We start from the raw sequence: 26,062 nt of genomic DNA, 5'->3' as shown, positions 1-26,062 counted from the left end.
GGGGTGGGGAGTGTGATTGGGGGTTGGGAGAATGTGATTGGGGTGTGGGTGTGTGAATGCGGGTGGGGAATAATTGGGGGTTGGGAGAGTGTGAATGGGGGGATGAGAGAGAGTGATTAGGGGAGTGACAATGTTATTAGGGGCAGGGGAGTGTGATTAGAAGGTGGGAGAGTGTAATTGTTCACCATCACACTCTCTGAGTTTGCACAGCATCAGGGAGGGGAGGAGGGCTCTCTGGCCCCGGCAGATACCCTCTTGGCAAGACAGCAAGGGAGCAAGGTACAAATGTGGACGTGTGAGACCATCATGTGGCCTCTGCAGGAGAGGCCCATCAGTGGCGTTGCTTCCTTCCCATCTTTCGGTGACATCTGTACAGCCCCCCATGGAATCTCCCGGGGCTCATGCCTTTTGACAGTTCTAGTACACAAAGCTGTCTCCACCTTTACTTCCTCTTCTATAATAAACAGCCAACGAGCAACATGGCAAACCCCATCTCTACAAAAAATACAAAAATTCCCCAGCCAGGCGTGGTGGCGCGTGCCTGTGTTCCCAGCTGCTCACAGGGCTAAAGCAGGAGGGTCGCTTGAGCCCAGGAGGTCGAGGCTGAGTGAGCCATGGTCGCTCACTGCACTCCAACCTGGGTGACAGTGAGACCCTGTCTCTGTTTTTATAGAAGAGAGGTGGGACGAAAGGGATCTCCTGCTCCAGACCCGGTGTGTCTCCCTCAGCATCAGCATGGTCTCAGGTCATACCTAGGAACCCTGTCTGAGGGAGTCCTTGTGGCCGTGCTGGCTGGGCAGTGGCAGGTGGATGTGGGGAGGAGCAGGAGGTGGACCCCTGCAAGGCCCCGCCCCTGGAGGTAGGTGAGGCCACACCCCCTTCCCTCGTTGGTCTGCTGGCCTGGCCTCCCTCCCAAGGAGCAGGAGGAGGCTCAGTAACCTGTCTGCAAACCGGTAAGGCTTGGAAGTTGATTTCTGGTTTTCAAGCGGGAGGGAGGAACAGCAGAATCTGTGCAGGAATTTTCAGAAACAAGGAGGAACCTATGTCTGTTGCAGCTAGAATCAGGCAGCTACCTGCAGGTGCCCACACCCTCTGCAGGCAGGTTAGGGGAGAATTCTGTTTTTCTGCATCTCACAGGAGCACCACGTGGCCCCCATCCAACCTCCGATGCTTGCAGCTCAGGGACCTTTGAGATGAGGTGCTCATGCGGCCTCATCCTCCGCCTCATTTGTGCATGCTGCCGGCATCCCCCTTCCAGCACCCCACCATTTCTCCCCTCCGCCATCCACGCTCTCGCTGAGATGATGACAGTGACCCTCACCCACAGGGAACCTGCCCCGCACTTCTCTCCCACCTTCCCCCTTCACCCTCTGGAAACTGACCTCCGCCTGCCCGCGTCTTTGCTTTCAGGTGCAGCCAAAATTCCGTTACCCCTTCTACTATGAGATGTGCTGGTATGTCCTGGAGAGATACGTGTACTGTGTGACCCAGCGCTCCCACCTCACTCAGGAATACCAGAGGGAGTCGATGCTTATTGGTGAGTGAACTGCAGGGAGCCCCCGGATTCGGCTGCACAGCTGGGGCAGAAACCGTTTTCTCAGTGGGGCCTGGAGACACTCCCTGGGTTCTTGGGATTCACTGGATCAGTGTATTGAGCAGAATCCTAGGGACCCCTCAGGAGAAGCCATTCTTGTCAGTTTCCCACCTGGAATACAGACTCCAAGAAAATGAACTCGTGTCCCCAAAAGAGTCATGTGTGTGGCCTCCAGCCCATGGTTGTGCAGGTGCAGGTAGGGGCCGCCCCGGCATGGCCGCTGAAGCAGGATCACCCCACAGAGCAGAGATGCCTCATTCTTTTGGTTCTTCCGTAGACACTGATTTTTTTCCCCTGCACTGGAGGCTGGGTTTTTATCTATGTAGGAGCCAGCCTGTGAGATACCCCCGAAAACCCAAGGCTGTCTTTGAGGCAGCGGGAGGGGTGACCAGGGTGGGTGGTGCAGGCCTGGAGGAGCAGGAGAGAGTGTTTGGAGCCACTACAGCACCCTGCTCTGCTGCCAGTACTTAAAGGGACACCATCACCCCCAGTACGGCTCTGCCCTTGAATCTGGACTCACAGATGCCTGCCCTGAAGTTGCATCTGGCTGTGACAGCAAGCCCCGACCAGCAATCTAGAGGAAGAACGTGATTCCTCTTAGCTGTGTCTGAGCGGTTGTTGTACGAGGGTTTTCCTGGATGATGTAGAATCTGCAGCATCTCAGATTCAGCATCTTCTTCTTTTTTTTTTTTTTTTACGAGGGGGTAGAAAGATGAGATTGGTCAGTCTCCTTGAGGGTCTGCACAATATTCTCTGCAGCCTCTAGGATTTTTAGGTTCTTCTTTTATTCCCCCTTTACAGTAAGCCTCTTCCGCTCCTTCCCTTGTGTCCCATTGTTAATGATATACAAGGGTTCCAGGCTGGGCATGTGACGGGGAACCAGTGTTTCTGCTGGGGTCCTCATTGGGAAGTCTTTGCCTGTGAGGTCTGTCACGAGCCTCATTCCCACCCGATGATGCGATATTCAGGAGTTGGAAAGTCCCAAAACCTTACAACCTGCCAAAACCTTACAACCTGCCCTTCTGGAGCTCCCAGCCTGGTAGGAGAGAAGGAAAATGATCCTGAAATAGCGTGAGAGCCACTGTGATTGCAGTAACTCCACAATCCCCCGGGGACAGAGGCTGGGGAGAGCGAGAGGCTTTCTGAGTGTCTGTAGTTCCCAGGCCAGGAAGCTAAGGGCTGGCTCTGTCACTTGGGTATTTAGGGCAGAAGAAGAACATGCCATTCATAGGCACAGGAAGAAATCCCGCAGTGGTGCTTGGATAACCAGTACCCACATCTTCCTTAGGTTTTCTTGCCACTGCTTTCCCTCTGGCTCTCCCAGTCCATCTGCCAATGAGAAGGGGTGACATGAGGGAGACATCCCCTCCATGCAGAGCTGCTGTGTGCCAGCGCCTGTGCCCGGGGATGCCTGTGTATTCTGCACCACGGCCTTCTGAGGATGTTTACTTTGCCTTATATTTTTTAAACAGCTCTGTTGGGATATAGTTCCTGCGTCACAAAATTCACCATTTAAAGTGTAGAATCCAGTGGTTTTTAGTCTATTCACAGATCCGTGTGGCCACTGCTGCAGTCAGTTTTACATTTTCATCACCTCAAAAAGAAACCCAGGGTAGGGTGCGGTGGCTCACACCTGTAATCCCAGCGCTTTGGGAGCCTGAGGCCGGTGGATCACTTGAGGTCAGGAGTTCAAGACCAGCCTGGCCAACATGGTGAAACCTCATCTCTACTAAAAATCCGAAATTAGCTGGGTGTGGTGGCACATACCTGTAATCCCAGCTACTTGGGAGGCTGAGGCAGGAGAATCTCTTGAACCTGAGAGGTGGAGGTTGTAGTGAGCCGAGATTGTGCCATTGCACTCTAGCCTGGACAACAAAGTGAGACTTTGTCTCAAAAAAAAAAAAAAAAAAAAAAAAAATCCAGCTAGGTGCCATGGCTGTCACTGTCACTTCATCAAAGTAATCTCAGCACTTTGGGAGGCCGAGGCGGGCAGATCACCTGAGATCAGGAGTTTGAGACCAGCCTAGCTAACATGGTGAAACCCCATTTCTACTAAAAATACAAAAAATTAGCCAGGCCTGGTGACGTGCGCCTGTAATCCCAGCTACGCGGGAGGCTGACGCAGGAGAATCACTTGGACCTGGGGGGTGGAGGTTGCAGTGAGCCAAGATTGCGCCATTGTACTCCAACTTAGCCATCAAGAGCAAAAGTCCGTCTCAAAAAAAAAAAAGATTCTATCACTTTGGGAGGCTGAGGTGGGTGAGGTGGGTGGACCGGAGACCGGCCTGACCAACATGGTGAAACCCCGTCTCTACTAAAAAATACAAAAATTAGCCAGGCACAGTGGTGCACATCTGTGATCCCAGCTACTTGGGAGGCTGAGGCAGGAGAATCCCTTGAACCCGAGAGGCGGAGGTTGTAGTGAGCCAAGATCGTACCGCTGCACTCCAGCCTGGGCAATGGAGCGAGGCTCGGGTTCAAAAAGAAAGAAAGAAAGAAACTGTTATCCTTTAGCTGTCGTTTTCTTGTCTACTCAGCCCCTTCTTCCCCAGCCCTAGGCAACTACACACATCCCCTGCTCGGGACATTCCACTTCCTCCCCAGCCCTAGGCAACTACACACATCCCCTGCTCGGGACATTTCACTTCTTCCCCAGCCCTAGGCAACTACACACATCCCCTGCTCGGGACATTCCACTTGAGGTGAATCATATAATGGTTGCTCTTTTAGCTTATTTTGATTTTAGTATTATTATTTTTTGAGATAAGGCCTTGCTCTCTTGCCCAGGTTGGAGTGCAGTGGTGCACATTCATGGCTCACTGCAGCCTCCACCTCCCGGGCTCAAGTGATCTGTCTCAGCCTCCCGTGTAGCTGGGACCGCACCTGCACATCACCACACCCAGCTAATTTTTGCATTTTTTTGTAGAGATGGGGGTTTCGCCATGTTTCTTAGGCTGGTCTCAAACTCCTGGGCTCAAGCAATCCACCCGCTTAGGCCTCCCAAAGCATAGGGATTACACGCATGAGCCACTGCACCCAGCCTTGACTTATTTTTAGACATTAAAACGTTGGCCAGGTATGGTGGCTCACGCCCATAATCCCAGCACTTTGGGAGGCCAAGGTGGGCGGATTATGAGGTCAGGAGTTCAAGATCAGTCTGGCTAATATGGTGAAACCCAGTCTCTACTAAAAATACAAAAATTGGTGTGGTGGCACATGCCCATAATCCCAGCTACTCAAGAGGCTGAGACAGGAGAATCGCTTAAACCCAGGGGCGAGGGGCACGGGGTTTACCACTGTACTCCAGCCTGGGTAACAGAGCAAGACTCTGTCTCAAAAAAAGAAAAAGTTAAGTGTCAGTAACCAGCTTGGGCAATATAGTGAGACGTCATCTCTACAAAAAAAGCTTCAATAAACTCACTGAGTAGAGTGGGTCCACCAGTGGGAGGATCACTCGAACCCAGGAGGCAGAGGTTGCAGCGAGCTGAGATTGTGTCCTACAGTCCAGCCTTGGCTACTAAGCGAGACCATCTTTATGTAAATAAATAAAGTGCCAGTGTTGAGAGACGAGGCAGCCCGTGTGGGTGCACACAGCCGGGAAGCAGCAGGGTGGGGATCTGAACCTGTGTCCACCACCGCCTTTCCAGAGGCTGGAGGCACTCTGACTGTTAGGATTGTCAGAGAAGCTTGATCTCTGGAGTAAAGGGGACTTGGGGCGAGTAGAGGTTCCGGGGACTTGGGGCGAGTAGAGGTTCCAGAGACTTTGCAGGGAGTTAGGGATCATTTCGGTCTTTCATGTCACCCTGCCCCCACAGATGCCCCGAGGAAGCCCAGCATAGACGGTTTCTCTTCGGATTCCTGGCTGGAGATGGAGGAAGAGGCCTGTGATCAGCAGCCTCAGGAGGAGGAGGAGAAGGATGAGGAGGGCGAGGGCAGAGACAGGACGCCCAAGCCACCCACCGAGGGTTCTGCCTCACCCACCAGCACACCCTCTGAGGACCAGGAGGCCCCCGGGAAGAAGCCCAAAGCGCCTGCCCTGCGGTTCCTCAAAAGGACTTTGTCCAACGAGTCAGAGGAGAGTGTCAAGTCCACCACGCTGCCCGTGGACTACCCCAAGACGCCCACTGGCTCTCCTGCCGCGGAGGCTGCTGCCAAATGGACCCATCTCACCGAGTTTGAACTGAAGGGCCTGAAAGCTCTGGTGGAGAAACTGGAATCCCTCCCAGAGAACAAGAAGTGTGTCCCCGAGGGCATCGAGGACCCCCAGGCACTCCTGGAGGGTGTGAAGGTGGGCAGGAATGGCATCTGGGGCTGGGCGGCTGAGGAGGGCCGGGCAGGTCCTGTGTTCAGTGTGACACGTGCAACTCAGCTCAGGGTGGCTCTGTGCAGATTACTCTGCACAGGCATCCAGGCGGGTGATGGGAGGTGGCTCCTGGGGGCCTTGGTCCATGAAAGCCTAGGTAGGGTGTCCAAGCAGAAGCCACCATTAAGAGCTGCAGAGGGCCGGGCGTGGTGACTCACACCTGTAATCCCAACACGTTGGGAGGCTAAGGTGGGCAGATCACTTGAAATTCAGGAGTACAAGACCAGCCTGGCCAACATGGTGAAACCCCATCACTACTAAAAAAAAAAAAAAAAAAAAATTAGCTGGGTATGGTGGCACACACACATAAACCTGTGTAGTCCCAGCTACTCAGGAGGCTGAAGCAGGAGAATCACTTTAACCTGGGAGGCAGAGGTTGCAGTGAGCCGAGATTGCACCACTGCACTCCAGCCTGGCGACAGAGCGAGACTCAAGAAAAAGAGCTGCAGAGGACCCCTTTTGGAAGCTCACTCTGTGGCCGACAAGCTTTTTTTCTTAGCACTTGTGGGAAAGCTGAGGCCCCACCAGCAGGTATGACGTGTGCAGCAGTTGCTGTCACGGGGTTCGAGAGATGGACCCCTCCCTCCTTTCGAGGAAGCCTTGCTGTCCTGGGCCAGCGTTCATGGAGTATGCATCAGTTTCACATGAGCAGGTTGTACAGCCCCGCAGTCCTTGACCTGGCCAGCCAATGCGGGCACCACGTAGCTTCGTGCCATTTGGAGGTCTTCATTACAATGTGCATTGAATGGATGAGGAAGTGGAATGAGAAGGGTAAGGGGCATGCCTGAGGTCACACAGCAGGTGGATGGTGGAGCTGGGATGAGGACCCAGGGATGACTGCAGAGCTCCTGTGTGTCTGCCATTGCATGGAATTGCCTCTTGTCTCAGCATTAGTAAGGCGTTTTGGTTGAGGCCTCAGGCATTTGGGCTACCTTCTCCAATGTCTGATGCCCCAGGGAAGCCAGCTAGCTGCCTCCTGGGGTTGGAAACTGAATTTAAGTTTCTTCTTCAGCTGCAAAGTACTCAGGATTGGTAGTTCACTTGTTGACTGTATTCATGTAGGAAACATTGTGTTGGGCCTGGGGTACAGCTATGTCAAACTTCACTGGGTTCAGTCCGGGCACGATGGCTCATGCCTATAATCCCAGCACTTTGGGAGGCTGAGGTGGACGGATCATTTGAGGCCAGGAGTTTTGAGCCCAGCCTGGTCAACACAGGGAGACCCCATCTCTACAAAAAAATACAATATTTTAGCCAGGCGTGATGGCATGTGCCTGTAGACCCAGCCATTCAGGAGGTCACTGCTGTAGTGAGCCATGATCTTACACTGCACTCCAGTCTGCGCAACAGAGCAAGACTCTGCCTGAAAAAAACCCCAAAGCAAGTATACTGATCTGAAGAAGAAATGGCTTTCCATGCTTTTGGAAAGTCTTTTTTTACTTTAATTAATTAATTAATTAATTTTTGAGACGGAGTCTTGCTCTGTCACCAGGCTGGAGTGCAGTGGAGAGATCTTGGCTCACTGCAACCTCCGACTCCCGGGTTCAGGCGATTCTCCGGCCTCAGCCTCCCGAGTAGCTGGGATTACAGGCATGCGTCATCATACCCAGCCAATTTTTGTACTTTTAGTAGAGACAGGGTTTCATCAGGTTGGCCAGGATGGTTTCGATCTCTTGACCTTGTGATTTGCTCACCTCGGCCCCCCAAAATGCTGGGATTACAGGTGTTAGCCACCCTACCCGGCCTTATTTTTTTATTTCGTACCATCGAGACAGAGTGTTACTCTGCTGCGTAGGCTGGAGTATGGTGGCGTGAGCTTGGCTCACTGCAGCCTCCCAAGTAGCCGGGACTACAGGTGCATGCCACCACACCTGGCCGATTTTTAATTTGTAGAAATGGGATCTCACTACGTTGCCCAGGCTGGTCTCAAACTACTGGGCTCAAGCGATTCTCCCCCCGCAGTTTCCCAAGATGCTGGGGTTACAGGCATGAGCCACTGTGCCTGGCCTAGGCTATTTTTTCCTTTAAAAGCGTCTTTGTGTCTCTGATCTATTTCTGTTTGGTGTTGCTGGTTCTGGGAACAGATGTCCTCCTAGGGATGAAATTCGGCTCCTCCTGTCCCTCACCTCTACCTACCTGATTGGCCTGAGGCTAGACTTGTTCTAGACCCTTTGATGATGTGGAGGAGGCCTGGGGTAGCAGTTTAGACAAAGTGCAAGCAGCCCAGACCTCCTCCTGCCCCTCAGGGGGATCATGGGCAGCTTGTGAAAATATGAAATGATGCATCTTCATGACTTGGTGCTACTGGGGGTGTTTTCCTTGCAGAAACTCATTTTAACCTTCCAACAGTTCTTTGCAATACTTTTACTATCCCTATTTTACGGGTGAGTAAATTGAAGTACCGAGAGGTTACGTAACTTGCTCTGGGGTATGACTGCTGGGCAGTGGGAGGGTCTGTGTGCCGCTTTTTTGGTGGCTGTAGAGAAAGTGATTTTCTTCCATCTCAAGAGGCCGTCCCAAATTTAGTCAGAAGATATGGAGGTGATTGCATGCATTTTATTTACAAATCATGCCGCTGGGATGAAGGGCACAAATCCCCAGCCTGCAGGCATCACATTCGGCCTGCATAGCATTAAATGGATTTTGGTAATTAGTTTCCAACATTAAACAAATCTGGAGCCTCTTATAAAATATCCTGGCTTGGCCAGGCACGGTGTTTCCTGTCCATAATGCCAGCACTTATATTACATTTACTTACATTACATTTGGGAAGCTGAGGCGGGCGGATCAGTTGAGGTCAGGAGTTTGACTCCATCTCTACCAAAAAACACAAAAATCAGCCAGGTTTAATGGTGGACGCCTGTCATCTCAGCTACTTGGGAGGCTGAAGTGGGAGAATCACTTGAACCTGAGAGGCAGAGGTTGCATTGAGCTGAGATTGCACCACTGCACTTCAGCCTGGGCAATACAGTGAGACCCTGTCTCAAAAAAATAAATAAACAAAAATGAATAAAATAAAATATCCTAGGTTTCGTGGCTCACGTTCCTGAATGGCTACAATCAGCAGGAAGTAATTAACAGCTGACCCCTTATGCTCCAGTCCCCACCACTAAACTCCCATGTGTCACTAAATTTTTTTTTTTTTTTTTTTGATTCTGGGTCTTGGGGGGTTTTCCTTCCTGGTTCAGGTGTGATCTTGGCTCATTGCAACCTCTGCCTCCTGGGTTGAAGTGATTCTTTTGCCTCAGCCTCCCCAGTAGCTGGGATTACAGGCACATGCCACCACACCCGGCTAATTTTTGTATTTTAGTTGAGGCAGGATTTTGCCATGTTGGCCAGGCTGGTCTCGAACACCTGGCCTCAAGTGATCTGCCTGTCTCGGCCTCCCAAAGTGCTGGGATTACAAGTGTCCACCAGTCTGTGTCCAGGTGTTGTTTGAAGACCAAAAGTTCTGGATCAGACTGAATCCCTGTGCCATCCGTTAGCCAGCTGAATGCCCTTGGGGAATGCAGTAAAAAGGAGTGGTTGGAGTACAGCATGGTGTTCATGAGGACTCAGTGAGCTGACACCTTAGCACAGAGCCTTTAAGAGCTCAGTAAACTAGAGCCAAAAATTTCAGACACCATAGGATGAAAACAGGCCAGTGCAGGGTCAAATGTGCGAGCCTGTGAATCCCATGACCGTGGAAGGTATGAACTGCTTTTTTCTCTTGGGGCCGTCAATTCCCCACCACGGAACACACTTGCTCGTTGACATGGTCTCTCCTGGGTCTTACTGACTTGTAGGACAGCGAGGTGTAAAGCCCGGATTACCAGCACGGTTGGCTTTTTAAAATTATCACGCTCTCAGCCGGGCGCGGTGGCTCACCAGCACTTTGGGAAGCTGAGGCAGGCGGATCACAAGGTCAGGAGTTCGAGACCAGCCTGGTCAACATGGTGAACCACATCTCTACTAAAAATACAAAAAAGTTATCTGGGTGTGGTGGTGTGGGCCTATAATCCCAGCTACTTGGAAGGCTGGGGCAGGGGAATCGCTTGAACCCTGGAGGCAGAGGTTGCAGTGACCTGAGATTGTGCCACTGGCCTCCAACCTGGGCGACAAAGTGAGACTCCATCTCAAAAAAAAAAAAAAATCAAATCACCACATTCTCTCCTGCTTCAGAGAATCCAAAAGGCGGGAAGCCAGGGGCAGGGCTACAGCCTGGTCATACCCTGAACATGACCCGAGCACGGAGCAGGGCCTGATTCAGCCCAGCCAAAGGGGCCAGGCCTCCAGCTAGGACTGAGGCTCCTGCTGGAGGCCAGGTTAATGCTGAGCCTTGAGGCTGGTGAGATTGTTGGGCAATGGGGAGAGAGAAGGTTGCAGCAAGGGCCTCTGGCCTAAGGAGCTCCCAGCGTTAGACCAACACAAGCCATGTATTCTTGTGTCTCCTGCTCATATCACATCAGGAGAACTTGGGAGAGCAGAGAGGGACCAGGCAGCTCAGCTCTGGACATCTGGGCAAACCCTACACCTGAAAACTGGGCAGGCTGAGGCATGCCACTTAGCGCTTTTCATGGCCTAAGATTACATTTTGATCTCCTGAACCACATCTGTTATCCATGCTAGCTATGCAGCTAAATCACATTCTAAGCTTCCCTTCCAAGTAAATAAAATTTTAAGTTTTCCATGGCTTAGAACTTGTTAAATGCATGCATTCTGTAAACAGGATGGGGGCAGTGCATCCTAACAGGAGATGAGGCATGAGGCAGGAGGGAACTGATCAACGTGTGTGGGGCATTTACCGTGGGCCACGCCCCCTTCTGGCATCAGGGTACTCACCACAACCTGGCAAGTTGGGGAGTGTTCTTATCCATGATGATGATGATGATTATTATTATTTTGAGACGGAGTCTCGCACTGTTGCCCAGGCTAGAGTACAGTGACGCAGTCTCGGCTCAATGCAACTTTCACCTCCCAGGTTCAGGAGATTCTCCTGCCTCAGCCTGCCAAGTAGCTGAGATTTTAGGCACCTGCCACCACGCTGGGTTAATTTTTGTAATTTTAGTAGAGACGGGGTTTCACCATGTTGGCCAGGCTGGTCTTGAACTCCTGACCTCAAGTGATCCTCCCTCCTCAGCTTCCCAAAGTGCTGGGATTACAGGCATGAGCCATCGCACCTGCCTCCCCATTATCTTATATAGGGAAACGTAGACTGCCAGCGACATGGTGACTTGCCCCAAGTCATATGGCTAATGAACTTTCAGCCACGATGCACAATGGCAGAGGCCATGTGTCTGTTTCCTGTGGCTGCCATAGCAACTTGCCACAAACTGGGTGGCTTAAAACAACCAGCCTATGGTTGGGTGCCGTGGCTCACACCTGAAATCTCAGCACTTTGTGAGGCCGAGGTGGGCGGATCACCTGAGGTCAGGAGTTCAAGACAATCAAGACCAGCCTGACCAATATAGTGAAACCTTCTCTCTACTAAAAATACAAAAATTAGCTGGGCATGGTGGTGGGCACCTGTAATCCCAGCTACTTGGGAGGCTGATGCTGGAGAATTGCTTGAACCCAGGAGGTGGAAGTTGCAGTGAGCCGAGATTGTGCTGCTGCACTCAAGCCTGGGTGATAGAGTGAGACTCTGTCTCAAAAAAAAAAAAAAACAAACAACAAAGCTGGGTGCCGTGGCTCACGCCTGTAATCCCAACACTTTGTGAGGGCAAGGCAGGCAGATCATGAAGTCAGGAGTTGGAGATCAGCCTGGCCAGCATAATGAAATCCCATCTCTACTAAGAATACAAAAATTTAGCCAAGCATGGTGGCTGGTGCCTGTAATCCCAGCACTTTGGGAGGCCGAGGTGGGTGGATCACTTGAGGTCAGGAGTTCAAGACCAGCCTGGCCAATATGGTGAAACCCTGTCTGTATTAAAATTACAAAAAAAATCAGCCAGGCATGGTGGTCGCACTGCCTGGAGTCGCAGCTACTTGGGAGGCTGAGGCAGGAGAATTGCTTGAACCCAAGAGGCGGTTTCAGTGAGCCCATATTGTACCACTGCACTCCAGCCTGGGGTGACAGAGCGAGACTCTGTCTCAAAAACAAAACAAAAAACAAACAAAAAAAACACCAAGTATGTTATTTAATAGTCCTGGGGGCCAGAAGTCTGAAATGAAAGAGCTGGCGGGGCCGTGCCCCCTCAGAGCCTCCAGGAGGGAATCCTCCTTGCCTCTCTGGTTTTTGGCAGCTCCTGTTTCCCTGGTTGTGGCTGCCTCACTCCAGTCTCTTCCTTTATCTTCTTGTGGATTTCTTCTTTGTGTTCAAATCTCTCTTCTCATAAAGACACTAGACATTGGATTTAGAACCTACCCTAAATTCAGGATTATTTCACCTTGAAAAAAAAGTTTCTTTTTTTTTTTGAGATGGAGTCTGGCTCCGTTGCCCAGGCTGGAGTGCAGTGGCACGATCTTGGCTCACTGCATCCTCCGACTCCCGGGTTCAAGCAATTCTCCTGCCTCAGCCTCCTGAGTAGCTGGGACTATAGACACGTGCCACCACACATGGCTAATTTTTGTATTTTCAGTAGAGACAGGGTCTCACCATGTTGGTCAGGCTGGTCTTGAACTCTTTGCCTCCAATGATCTGCCGCCTCAACCTCTCAACATGTTGGGATTACAGGTGGGAGCCATCGTGCCAAGCCTGAACATAGACCTTTTGGGACATAATTCAAGCTACTTCAGATGGGTTTTCACAGACAGGGGTAAGACGGTTGGGCTGGGATGGAGGGAGGGATTTTGAGAGACCTCAGAGGCTGCAGGTTCCCCGGAGCAGAAGGCCCCCAAACTGTACCTCCCTTTTGCCAGCTGGTGGATGGTGATTCTTCCCTGATGCCTGCCTCTGCCTTATTTTCTTTTTCTTTTTGTTTTTTGTTTTTTGAGACAGAGTCTCGCTCTGTCGCCAGGCTGGAGTGCAGTGGTGCCATCTCAGTTTACTGCAACCTGTGCCATCCAGGTTCAAGCGATTCTCCTGCCTCAGCCTCCCGAGTAGCTGGCATTACAGGCACACGCCAGCATGCCCAGCTAAGTTTTTGTATTTTTAGTGGAGACCAGGTTTCACCATATTGGCCAGGATGGTCTTGATCCTTTGGCCTCATGATCCGTCCACCTCAGCCTCCCAAAGTGCTGGGATTACAGGCATGAGCCACCAAGCCTGGCCATCTGCCTTATGTTCACAGTAGGATATTTTTAGTCAGAGCATAGAGGGAGGTTCTGATTATTCACGTCCCACCCTAGGGTGCTGTGGGGCCCAAATCCATTGTTAACTACTTCAGCTCTTTGAGAGAAGTTGATATAAGGGGCTGCCGATGCACAGCCATCCGTTGTGTGTGATTATCTCGTTAAGGCCAGTGGGGCGGTTTCTAGCAGAAAGGGTCCCATGGTTGGATCTTTCTCTTCAAAAGCCTGCCCTGGGCTTTTGAAGGTGGGGGGCGTGTAGGCTGTATCCCTTAGGCAGCTGAGCTGGTGAGGGGAGCCAGCCTTCCTTGTATCTGGCTGGAGTGCAGTGGTGCGATCTTGGCTCACTGCATCCTCAGGGAGCCCCAGGGAGTGTATAAATTCAAGCAGAACCTAGGGAAGCAGTGACAGGATTCCCTCCAGCACAACCTATTTCTCAGAGATGATATCTCCAATTAGAATAATCTCCTCCCTGGCCCAGCCTGTCACATACAAATGAAAATTCTTCCCTGAGGGACACAGCCCAGGGCGCCCCCTGCTGGCCTCAGGGGATTACACACAGAGGGGTACTTGGGAGGTATCAGTGTGAGATCCTGGGCTCAGGGCACTTGGGGAAAATTCTTTTTCTTTTTCTTTTTTTTTCTGAACATATTCTATCATAAATTCTTTTAATTTATTATTATTAATTAAGTTATTATTTTTTTGAAATGAAATTTTATTTCTGTCGCCCAGGCTGGAGTGCAGTGCTGTGATCTCGGCTCACTGTAATCTCTGCCTCCCAGGTTCAAGTGATTCTCCTGCCTCAGTCTCCCGAGCAGGTGACACTACAGACACGCGCCACCACGCCTGGCTAATTTTTTTGTATTTTTAGGAGAGATGGGGTTTCACCATGTTGGCCAGGCTGGTTTTGAACTCCCTACTTGAGGTGATTCGCCCACCTCGGCCTCTCAAGAGTGATGGGATTATAGGTGTGAGCCACTGCACCCGGCCATTATTATTCAGAGACAGAGTCTTGCTCTTTTGGCTAAGTTGGAGTTTAGTGGTGTGATCATAGCTCACTGCAGCCTTGAACTCCTGGGCTCAAGCAGTCCTCCCACCTCAATCTGCTCAAGAAACTAGGACTACAGGTGCACCACACCCAGCTAATTTTTAAATTTTTTGTAGAGATGGGGTCTTGCTATGTTGCCCAGGCTGACCAAGAGCAATTTTAATTTAAACAATTATTACCTGAATATGGACGCTCATGCCTGTAATCCCAGTACTTTAGGACACCAAGGTGAGAGGATCACTTGACTGCAGGAATTTGAGACCAGCTGGGGCAACATAGCAAGACCCTGTTTCTACTAAAAAATAAAAAAATTAGTTGGGCTTGGTGGTGCACTCTTGTTGTCCCAGCTACTTGGGAGGTTGAGGTGGGAGAATTGCTTGAGCCCGGGAGTTTGAGGAGGTGGTGAGCTGTGATCACACCGCAGCACTCAAGCCTGGGCAACAGAGTAAGACCCTGTCTTTAAAAAATGTATTATTTATTGTTATGAATTTATTAATTATATCTAATACTTAGAACTGCAGTAATAACTTTTTGTAACTAAATATCTCTTTAACAAGGCCTCTACCTCAATACTTGTGAGTTAGACTCCAGATCTGATACTGAAATGGAAAGAAATCATGAGACATATAAGAAGGAAGCTCGAAGAAAACAAAGGCGGTTGGGCATTACTTTCAGTCAGATGCAAAGCCATGTTTGCAAATTGGTGGCCCATAGGCCACACCAGCACACAGATGTTTCTCTCACAGTGGGTTTTTAAAAAAAGTTTCAGTTAGATGCTAATGTTTAAAAATGCAGAGTTCAAATACAACTCTGCATGTTTGATTTCTTCTGGAAAATAGAAGATCTGGTGGGCCTTTCACCCCGTAGGAGGGAAGTTGGAATTGGGTTGTACTCACCCTTTTTGTTTTTGACACAGAGTTTCACTCTTGTTGCCCAGGCTGGAGTACAATGGCACAATCTTGGCTCACCACAACCTCCACCTCCTGGGTTCAAGTGATTCTCCTGCCTCAGCCTTCCGAGTAGCTGGGATTACAGGTGTGCACCACCGCAGCTGGCTAATTTTGTATTTTTAGTAGAGGCGGGGTTTCTCCATTTTGGTCAAGCTGGTCTTGAACTCCCAACCTCAGGTGATTCACCTGCCTTGGCCTCCCATAGTGCTGGGATTACAGGCGTGAGTTCCTGGGCCTGGCTTGCCCTTTTAAAATGGAACATGTGTTCTCCAGTTTGTCATAGGTCTCACCATTCCCTATTGTCCTAGTCTGGTGACATCTTGAATTTGTTGCCCAATCCTAGAGTTTGGGATGGGACTAAGCAGCTGAAATGTGCCGTGGAAGTGATGGTCTTCTCCCCCAGCCCTTTGGGGCCCACTTGCAAGAAGGAATGGAAGTCTCTGGCTAAACATGGAGCATATTTCTGGAAAGCTCATTTGTTCTTAATGATTTTTTATGTAGAGGGAAACTTTATTTACTTATTTATTTTGAGACAAAGTCTCATTCTGTTTCTCAGACTGGAGTGCAGTGGCATTGTCTTGGCTCACTACACCCTCTGCCTCCCAGCTTCAAAAAATTAAAAATTAGCCGAGTGTGGTGGTGCATGCCTACAGTCCCAGTTACTCAGGAGGGGATGGGGGTGGGGGATCTCTTGAGCCCAGGAGGTTGAGGCTGCAGTGAGCCATGATCATGCCACTGCACTCAGCCTGGGCAATAGAGAATCCATTTCAGAAAAAAAATTAAAAAATAAAAATCTGAGGAGGTGGTGGTTGCAGTGAGCCAAGATCGCACCATCGCACCCCAGCCTGGGTGACGAGTGAGACTCTGTCTCAGAAAATAAAATAAAATAAAATAAATAAATAAATAAATAAGTCGTGTACATATTAGGAAAATTGACAGCCTAAGAATCTTGTTTCGCCTTCCTGTAGCTGTTACTACTATCTGATTGGTAGTTTATTTATTTATTATTTATTTTTGAGACACTGTCTCTGCTGTTGCCCAGGTTGGAGTGTTGTGGCATGATCTCTGCTCACTGCAGCCTTGACCTCTTGGGCTCAGGTGATCCTTCTACCTCAGTCTCCCATGTAACTGAGACTACAGACATGCACCACCATATCTGGCTAATTGTTGATGTTTGTTTTGTAGAAACGAGTCTCACTCTTACCCAGGCTGGTCTCGAACTCCTGTGCTCAAGTGATCCAACCATCTCGACTTCCCAGCGTGCTGAGATCACAGGCATGCGTCACTGTCACTGTACTCCAATAACTTTAAATAATTTACAATTATTATTCCATTTTTTTTTTTTGAGTCAGAGTCTCGATCCATCACCCAGGCTGGAGTACAGTGGCATGATCTTGGCTCACTGCAACCTCCGCTTCCTGGGTTCAAGCAACTCTTGTACCTCAGCCTCCTGAGTAGCTGGGATTGCAGACATTTGCCACCGTGCCCGGCTAATTTTTGTATTTTTAGCAGAGACGGAGTTTCACCATCAGGCTGGTCTTGAACTCCTGACCTTGTGATCCCCCTGCCTTGGCCTTCCAAAGTGCTGGGATTACAGGTATGAGCCTAATGTTTATTTTTCAAAAATGCCAGGCTGGGCGCAATGTCTCACACTTGTAATCCCATCACTTTGGGAGGCTGAGGTGGGCTGATTGCTTGAGGCCAAGAGTTTGAGATTAGCCTGGGCCATATGAGATCCCATGTCTACCAAAATTTAGCTGGTGTGGTTGTGGGCACCTGTAGTCCCTGTTACTTGGGAGACTGATGTGGAAGGATCACTTGAGCCATGATGGCACCACTGCCCTCCAGCCTGGGTGACAGAGAAAGACCCTGCTTGAAAATGTATATAAATATATTTTTAATAGACTTTTTTTTTTTTTTTTTAGCAGAGACGGGGTTTCACCATGCTGGCCAGGCTGGTCTTGAACTCCTGACCTCAGGTGATCCACCCACCTCAGCCTCCCAAAGTGCAGGGATTACAGGTATGAGCCACCACACCTAGCCTTAATAGAGTATTTTTAAGAATAATTTTAGATTTACAGAAAAATTCAGCAGATAGTACAGAGAATTTCCATATATACCCCTCAGGCCTAGTTTCCTCCTGTTATTAACATCTTATATTCGTACAGTATGTTCGTTACAATTAATAAACCAATATTGATACATGTATTGTAACTAGAGACTATATATATATATATATAACCTGTTGCTCAGTCTGGAGTGCAGTGGTGGGGTCTCTGCTCACTGCAACCTGTGCCTCCTGGTTCAAGCAATTCTCCTGCCTCAGCCTTCTGAGTAGCTGGGACTACAGGTGTGTGCTACCATGCCCAGCTAATTTTTGTATTTTTAGTAGAGACGAGTTTTACCATATTGGCCAGGCTGGTCTTGAACTCCTGACTGTGTGATCCACCCGCCTCGGCCTCCCAAAGTGCTGGGATGATAGGCGTGAGCCACTGCGGCTGGCCCATACCATTTTTACCTCCTTTTTTTTTTTTTTTTTTTTCTGTTCTAGGATTCTACCTAAGATACAATATCACATGTAGTCTCCTTAGTCTTCTCTTAGCTTCCATAGTTTCTTAGACTTCCTTTGTTTTGATGACCCTGACAGTGTTGAGGAGACCTGTTTAGGCATTTTTTAGACTGCTCCTCTTTTGGTATTTGTGGCTTTACTTTATAAAAACTTTTGCATTGGAACCGAATCATTTTCTGAGTGCAAAATAAATAACAAACAAAAAAACAAAAAACTTTGAGGCCAGGCACGATGGCGGACACCTGTAATTCCAGGTGTCACTTTGGGAGGCCGAAGCGGGCGGATCACTTGAGGCCAGGAGTTTGAGACCAGCTTGGGCAACATGGTGAAACACCATGTCTACGAAAAATAACAAAAATTAGCCAGACGTAGTGGCGCATGCCTGAAATCCCAGCTACTCAGGAGGCTGAGGCAGGAGAATCGCTTGAATCTGGGAGGCGGAGGTTACGGTGAGCCGAGATCGTGCTACCGTGCTGCAACCTGGGCGACAGAGTAAGACTGTGTTTCAAAAGAACAAATCAAAAACACACACACGCACACAAAACCAATTTTGTTTATTGGAAGCTGACTCTAGGTCGGTCATTATGTGAGGCTTTGGGAATACAGTAGTGTATGAAGACTCTTCATAAATAGCACTTAGGAGTCATCGGCATTGACTCTGGGACTCTGGGGAAGCGGTGTGTGCTGGGGATGAGGTTTGAACCCCTGGAACCACTTCTAGAGCCCACACTCTTGACCACTGTGCTGTTTGCTGCTTCCTGTGGGGAAAGGAGGGCGTTCTTCAGGTTCACAGGCACATCTTGAAAAATCACGCAAAAAAAAAAAAAAAAATCATGCAGGCAAATTATGATCGGGAAGGTAGGACAGGCCTGCAGTACCTCACACCTGCAATCCCAGCACTTTAGAAGGCTCACACCTGCAATCCCAGCACTTTAGAAGGCTCACACCTGCAATCCCAGCACTTTAAAAGGCTCACACCTGCAATCCCAGCGCGTTAAAAGGCTCACACCTGCAATCCCAGCACGTTAAAAGGCTCAAACCTGCAATCCCGACACTTTTAGAGGCTGAGGCAGGTGTTTTACTTGAGCCCAGGAATTCAAGACCAACCTGGGCAACATGGTGAGACCCCATCTGTACAAATAATACAGTTAGCCAGGCGTGGTGGTATGTATCCGTCGTCCTGGCTACTGGGGAGGCTAGGTGGGAGGATCGCTTCAGCTCAGGAGTTTGTAGCTCAGGCTACAGTGAGCTCAGATTGCACCCTTGCACTTCAGCCTGGGTGACATAGTCATACTCTGTCTCTACATAGTCATACTCTGTCTCTAAAAAAAAAAGACAAAGGGAAAAAAAGGAAGTAGCTCAATAAGCAGAGTAAAGTTAGAAGTGAGCGGGAGTCGTTTCCAGTGAAGTGGATTAGGGAGGGTGAACTAAAGTAATCTTCCCCTTCATTTGTCTCCTGAGCGCTTCTCCTCTTCCTGCTAAGTGCTTCTGTGTGATTTACTCTGTTCTTAAGTGTCCTGAAAGAATGTTTTTGTACAATTCAACAATTCACGGTCCAAGATCAGAGTGGGCCAGTGATAGGTGTGTGTGCTTAAACCCATTTTTTTGTGGGGTGTTGTGGAATATAGCCAAAAAAACCCCCAAAACCCTATGTGGGTGGTCGTGGGGCAGAATGTGTGGTGCCAGAGTGGGGTCCAGGGGGTCTGTTTTCACAGTCTGTGGCAGCACCAAAGTCCTGTGAGCCTTTCTGAGCCTTGGTCATCTCCTCTATAATTAGCTGTTAAATAATTCTGCTGAGTAGCATCTTATACTTGGATGAGGTTCTGAAGTCCAGCCACACAAGGCCAAAGTCTGCTCGAGTGAGAATTACTTGTTAAGAACCTGCCAACTACTCGCCGAGGAGGCAACACAGTGCCCCATGGGAGATCGCCACGCAGCCTGGCAGTATGTCCAGTGCAGCCCATTTTTCTGCCACCATTTGGCCACTTGACTCCATCCTTGGTCAGACCCGATCAAGCATCTTCTTGTGTTTAGGGCCCAAGTTGCAAAAGACAACATTGACACGTCTCCACACACCAGGATTAGGGTACACGCCGCAAGATGACAAAGATGGAGTGTTGGCTCTGTGAAGGTGTCAGGTCTGGTGGTTGGTTTTGTTTTGTTTCCCTGAGTATGTAGTTAAATTTGTGAACATTAGAGGATCAGTAGTGTCACTGCCCAGCTGCCCCCCAGAGTGCTTGGTAGGAATTAAATGAGGTGCAGTAGCCTTCCCCTGTAATCCCAGCACTTTGGTAGGCTGAGGAGGGAGGATTCCTTGAGGCTGGGAGTTTGGGACAAGCTTGGGCAACGTGGCATATACCCTGTCTCCACAAAAAAATTTAAAAATTATGGACAGGCCTGGTAGCTCATGCCTATAATCCCAGCACTTTGGGAGGCTGAGGCTGGTGGTTCACTTGAGGCCAGGAGTTGAAGACCAGCCTGGCCAATGTGGCAAAACCCCATCTCTACTAAAACTACAAAAATTAGCCAGGTGTAATGGTGCAAACCTGCTGTCACAGCTACTCAGGAGGCTGAGGCAGGGAAATGGCTTGAACCCAGGAAATAGAAGTTGCTTGAGCTGAGATTGTACTGCTGCAGTCCAGCCTGGGCTACAGAGTAAGACTTTGTCTCAAAAAAAAAAAAAAAAAAAAAAAAAAAAAAAAAAAATCTAGCCAGGGAAGGTGCCGTGTGCCTGTGGTCTCAGCTATTCAGGAGACTGAGGCATGAGGATCACTTGAGCCAGGTGGTTGAGGATGTAGTAAGCTATGATTGTACCACCACACTCCAGCCACGGTGACAGAGCAAGACTCTGTCTCAAAAAAAAAAGGTGTGTGTGAGTCCCTGACGCTCTGGACCAGTGCTTGGTGTCATAAGTGTGATCATGGGTGATACATACGTGGAAGTCACAGGGAAGTATGTGATTTGCTTTGTTAGAAAAATTTGTAGAGGGCAGAGGGGGACAGTGTGTGTTTTGTGGGCCCCAGGGGACTTTAGTGACTTGGTTTCTATTGAATGGGTGGGTGGTGGTGGAGTCATGGGCAGACCTTGACTTTGTGGAGTGTGATCCTTGCTGGAATATGTCTACACTTCAGCCCCCTTCAGAGACCACTCATTCTCCCAGGCTAATGTGGATCCTTTGTTTGGCCACAGAATGTTCTGAAGGAGCACGCAGATGATGACCCTAGTCTGGCCATCACTGGGGTCCCTGTGGTGACTTGGCCAAAGAAGACTCCAAAGGTAAGACGCAGCCTGCTGCAGTGGGAGGCCGTGTCCCACTTCCTTCTCACCTCCTGTAGGGCAAATGTCAGCAGCTTTTTGGGTGGCTGTGGGACCTCCTGAGGTGAGGGCACCCCAGTTAAGGTGAAGGATTTTGGTGATTTGTTCTGTGTTTTGTTTTTAAAGGGGGATTGCTTTACCTAGGTGTGGGAACTGCGAACAGTGCCTCCTGGTGGTCACTTGGAGAACTGGGGGGTATTGACAGGCCCCTTTCCCGGTCGTTAGGCGGATTTTCTGTCTCTCCTTCCCTCACTCCCTTGCTGCTTCCCTTCCTTTTTCCTTTTCCTTTAGCTGCTTCATGGCTCTCGTCTCCTCTTTTGAAAGGAACTTTTTCTCTGTGTGTAAAACTGATTGATGCTCAACATAAAAATATCTAATCAGTTGGGCACGGTGGCTCGCACCATAACCTCAGCACTCTAGGAGGCCGAGGCGGGCAGATCACCTGAGGTCAGGAGTTCAAGACTAGCCTGGCCAACATGGCAAAACCCTGTCTCTATTAAAAATACAAAAATTGCCAGCATGGTGGTGTACGCATTTGGTCCCACCTACTCGGGAGGCTGAGACGGGAGAATTGTTTGAACGTGGGAAATGGAGGTTGCAGTGAGCAGAGATCGCACCACTACACTCCAGTCTGGGCTACAAAGTGAGACTCTGTCTCAAAAAAATAATAATAAAATATGATAAAAATGTCTAATCAAATGGGAAAGGACAGGACCCGAGGAAGAGGAATAATGGCTGTTATCGAGGATTTCTTAGGAGAAGTTGGCTGTTGTCTGGACCCCTACAGCTCTTATTTATACTTCAACAACTCTGTGGGGTAGACAGCTGTGACTCTTATTTTTCAGATGAGGAAACAGGTTTCAAAAGGCAAGTCACTTGTTAGGACAGCAATGTACACAAAGGTCAGTCACTTTGGCAGCAGAGACCAAATTTTTAACCAGGGCTCACCTCAAGGTACATGATCCAGAGAAAACAGCTGTGGTGAGCACGCTTCCAAAGGAGGCCCTGGGTGGGATACATATGCATCAGGTCCTCTCTCTGCCATCCATCTGCCTCCACGCAGCTTCAGCACTTCCTTGGACAAGTTACACAGCATCTTGAGCCTTACTGCCCTTGCTTATAAAAATGGATTATACCAAGACTTTCTTCAGTGGTTGTCAGGACTAAATGAGATAAGGCATGCAAAGCCCTTCAGACAAGGGCCGGCCCCAGGTTATCGCGTTCCAAATATTAGTTGTTACTTTGATAGCTCCAAGAGGTGGCTCACGCCTATAATCCCAGCACTTTGGAAGGCCAAGGTGGGTGGATCACCTGAAGTCAAGAGTTCGAGACCAGCTTGACCAACAAGGTGAAACCCTGTCTCTACTAAAAATACAAAAATTAGGCCGGGCGTGGTGGCTCACGCCTGTAATCCAAGTACTTTAGAGGCCAAGGCGGGCGGATCACCTGAGGTCAGGAGTTCAAGACCAGCCTGACCAACATGGTGAAACCCCGTCTTTATTTAAAAAAATAAATAAGAAGAAAAAAAATACAAAAATTAGCCAGGAGTGGTGGCAGATGCCTGTAATCCCAGCTACTCAAGAGGCTGAGGCAGGAGAATTGCTTGAACCCTGGAGGTGGAGGTTGCAGTGAGCTGAGATTGCGTCATTGCACTCCAAGCTGGGCAACAGAATGAGACTCTGTCTCAAAAAACAAACAAACAAAACACTGAAGCCAGGCAGGGTGGCTTATGCCTGTTGTTCCAGCTATTCCAGAAGCAGAGGTGGGAGGATCACCTGAGATCAGGAGTTCAAGGTCAACCTGGGCAACATAATGAGACCTCATCCCTACCAAAAAACAAAACAAAACAAAAAAACCTAGACATGATAGTGCATGCCTGTAGTCCCAGCTATTTGGGAGGCTTACGCAAGAGGAGTGCTTGAGCCCAGGAGCTTGAGGCTGCAATGAGCTGTCATCGCACCTCTGAACTCCAGTCTGGGTTACAGAGTGAAGCCCTGTCTCAAAAAAAAGGAAAAAGAAAGAAAAAAGTATCTGTAGCAGATTTCACTGATTACAGGCCGGAATGGTGACCCTCACCTGTAATCCCAGCACTTTGGGAGGCCAAAGTGTGCAGATTACCTGAGGTCAGGAGTTTGAGATCAGCCTGGCCAACATGGCGAAACCCCGTCTCTACGAAAACTACAAAGATTAGCTGGGTGTGCTGGCACGTGCCTGTAATCCCAGCTATTCTGGAGGCTGAGGCAAGAAAATCGCTTGAACCTGGGAGGTGGAGGTTGCAGTGAACTGAGATCCTGCCACGGCACTACAGCCTGGGGGAAGCACTGTATTTTTATTTGCTAAATCTGGCAACCCTAGTTGAAATGATTATATTTTTGATATATTGTTGAAACAAAATGGGTTATTCAGGTTAATTTTATTGTTTCTTTTTACCTTTTTAGATGTGGCAACAAAAAAACTCAAAAGTACATATGTAGCCTACCTTCTGTTTCTTTTATTTATTTTTTTAAGATAGAGTCTAAAGAGCTCCCAGGCAGGAGTGTAGTGGGGCAATCATAGCTCACTGCAACCTCTGCCTCCCTGGATCAAGCGATCCTCCCCCCTCAGCGCCCCCCCCAACCCGAGTAGCAGGGACCACAGGCACGTGCCATCATGCTCGGCTACTTTTTCATATTTTTGGTAGAGATGAGGTTTTGTTGCTGGAGCTCAAGCAAGCTGCCTGCCTCAATCTCCCAAAGTGTTGCGATTACAGGCTTGAGCCACCATGCCTGGCTTCTGTTATTGCTATTGGGCAGTGCTCTTCTGCATGATTGTTTATCTTCTTCAAGTGTATTTCTTTCCTTCTTTCTTTTTCGACAGCAAAAACATTCTCTAAACCGTTTATTTCTCCCCACCAGAAGGTGGAGAGGTGGATGGGCCTAGAACATAGCGTGCGGTGGGTTCCCGGGTTGGGTCAGTGCAGACAGCGTGGCGTGGGGCGCCGCAGCTCTTAGGCGAAGGTGGGGTTGTTCCAGCCCTCGTTGGCTGCCTTCGTGTCTTAGTAGTGGATGTAGACCCTGTCCGGGCTGATGCGCAGGCGCTCGGCCAGCAGGCGGCCAGCAGGTTGCTGTAGGAGCAGCTCTGCGCGAGGCTGTGCAGGCTGCAGAGCGCGCACGGCTTGCTGGAGCCGCAGAAGGCCCTGAGCTGGTCCGGGACCACGTGCACCGTGATGTACTGGGCGGCTTGCCGGTGGCCTTTGCCAGCTGTTGGGTGAGCTTGGAGAGGAACCCGGCCGACACGGAGGCGCGGGGGCACGTTGGTGTTTACAATGAACATCGACATGATAGCAGAGGGACCAGGAGACCCACGCAGAGACACAGATGTAAGCGCTGCCTCCGCCAGGTGTATTTCTTTTTCTTTTTCTGAGACAGAGTGTTACTCTTGTCATCCAGGATGTAGTACAGTGGTGCGATCTTGGCTCACTGCAACCTCCGCCTCGGGAGTTCAAGTGATTCTCTTGCCTCAGCCTCCTGAATAGCTGAGATTACAGATGCCCAGCACCACGCCCAGCTAATTTTTGTATTTTTCATAGAGATGGGGTTTCACCATGTTGGCCAGGCTGATCTCCAACTCCTGACCTTAGGTGATCCTCCTGCCTCAGCCTCCCAAGGTGCTGGGATTACAAGTGTGAGCCACCGTGATGGGCCCTTCGGGCGTATTTCTAAACGTTGAATTGCTGCAGAGAAGGGCATCCATTACCATGTGCCTCAGATTCTCTTTCAGTCTTAATGGGAACTTGGGTGGCCAGAGGAGTGAGGACGGAATCTTCTCCCTGTCTTCTACCTTTCCTTCCCTAGTCCGTAGAAGTGTGTGAAGTTTTAAAAATTCTTTTTCTTTTTGAGACAGTCTCACACTGTCACCCAGGCTGTAGTGCAGTGGTGCGATCTCCGCTCACTGCAATCTCCTCCTCCTGGGTGCAAGCAATTCTCCTGCCTCAGCCTCCCGAATAGCTGGAACTACAGGCATGCATCACCATGCCCAGCTAATTTTTTTTTGTACTTTCAGTAGAGACGAGGTTTCACCATGTTGGCCAGGATGGTCTCAATCTCCTGACCTCATGGTCTGCCTGCCTTGGCCTCTCAAAGTGCTGGGATTACAGGCATGAGCCAGCGCGCCTGGCCCATGTGTGAGGTTTTAAAGATGGCTTTCCCCTGCACGTACAGTAAGTACAAGTTTTGTTTATGAGACCACAAACTATTCTCGCAGACATAGCTCCTGCAACAACCCAGCTAGCTCCCTGGACACACTGGGTCTAAAGAAGAAAGTAAGGCTTTCCCAACTGCCGGCTACCCTCTCAGCTGAGGAATTTCTCCCCAGGAGGCATTAGGGTTCCTAGAGCATGAACGAAATGACCTGGCCACACTACTCAGTTATCTCAAAATTCTTGGAGGGGTTCAATTTAGCCTCTCTGGGGAAGATCACATCAGGCCAACAAATATACCTTGTCTCCCAAGCCTGAGACCCCACCCCATAGCCAGGGAGGCTTATAGAGGCACCTTTTTTTTTTTTTTTTTTTTTTTTTGGCAGAATCTCGCTCTGTCACCAGGCTGGCGTGCAGTGGCACAATCTCAGCTCTTGAGATCTCAATCTCTTGACCTTGTGATCTGCCCGCCTCGGCTTCCCAAAGTGCTGGAATTATAGGCTTAAGCCACCATGCCCGGCCTGGCATCTTTTAAGAAAAAGTATTTTCTTGGCTGGGTGCAGTGGCTCACACCTGTAATCCTAGCACTTTTGGAGGGCAAGGTGGGTGGATCACAAGGTAAGGAGTTTGAGACCAGCCTGGCTAATATGGTGAAATCCCGTCTCTATTAAAAATACAAAAATTAGCCAGGCGGTGGTGGTGGGCGCCTGTAGTCCCAGCTACTCAGGAGGCTGAAGCAGGAGAATTGCTTGAACCCAGGAGGCGGAGGTTGCAGTGAGCCAAGATAGCACTATTGCACTCCAGCCTGGGCGACAGAGCAAGACTCTGTCTCAAAAA

General features: G+C 49.6%; 1 protein-coding gene and 1 pseudogene across 17 annotated transcripts in view; one reads left to right on the top strand and one right to left on the bottom strand.

The window, feature by feature from the left end:
• The window catches only part of KDM2B (lysine demethylase 2B), a 165,418-nt gene that overhangs the window by 68,496 nt on the left and 70,860 nt on the right, over nucleotides 1-26,062 (top strand). For all 17 annotated transcript variants that reach the window (XM_032242254.1, XM_032242217.1, XM_032242292.1 and 14 more), the window contains 3 exons: nucleotides 1,411-1,537; nucleotides 5,410-5,882; nucleotides 20,923-21,009. In XM_032242254.1, coding sequence (XP_032098145.1) covers nucleotides 1,411-1,537; nucleotides 5,410-5,882; nucleotides 20,923-21,009 — 687 coding nt within the window. The remainder of the gene's footprint in view (nucleotides 1-1,410; nucleotides 1,538-5,409; nucleotides 5,883-20,922; nucleotides 21,010-26,062) is intronic.
• Nucleotides 23,909-24,461, bottom strand: LOC116526083 (annotated as a pseudogene).

The sequence above is a fragment of the Sapajus apella genome, unplaced genomic scaffold (genome assembly GCF_009761245.1).
Source record: "Sapajus apella isolate SASKATOON/1434 unplaced genomic scaffold, GSC_monkey_1.0 scaffold2, whole genome shotgun sequence".
NCBI lineage: Eukaryota > Metazoa > Chordata > Mammalia > Primates > Cebidae > Sapajus > Sapajus apella.
Note: the sequence above shows the minus strand (reverse complement) of the source record. Positions and strands in the feature narration are given on the sequence as shown.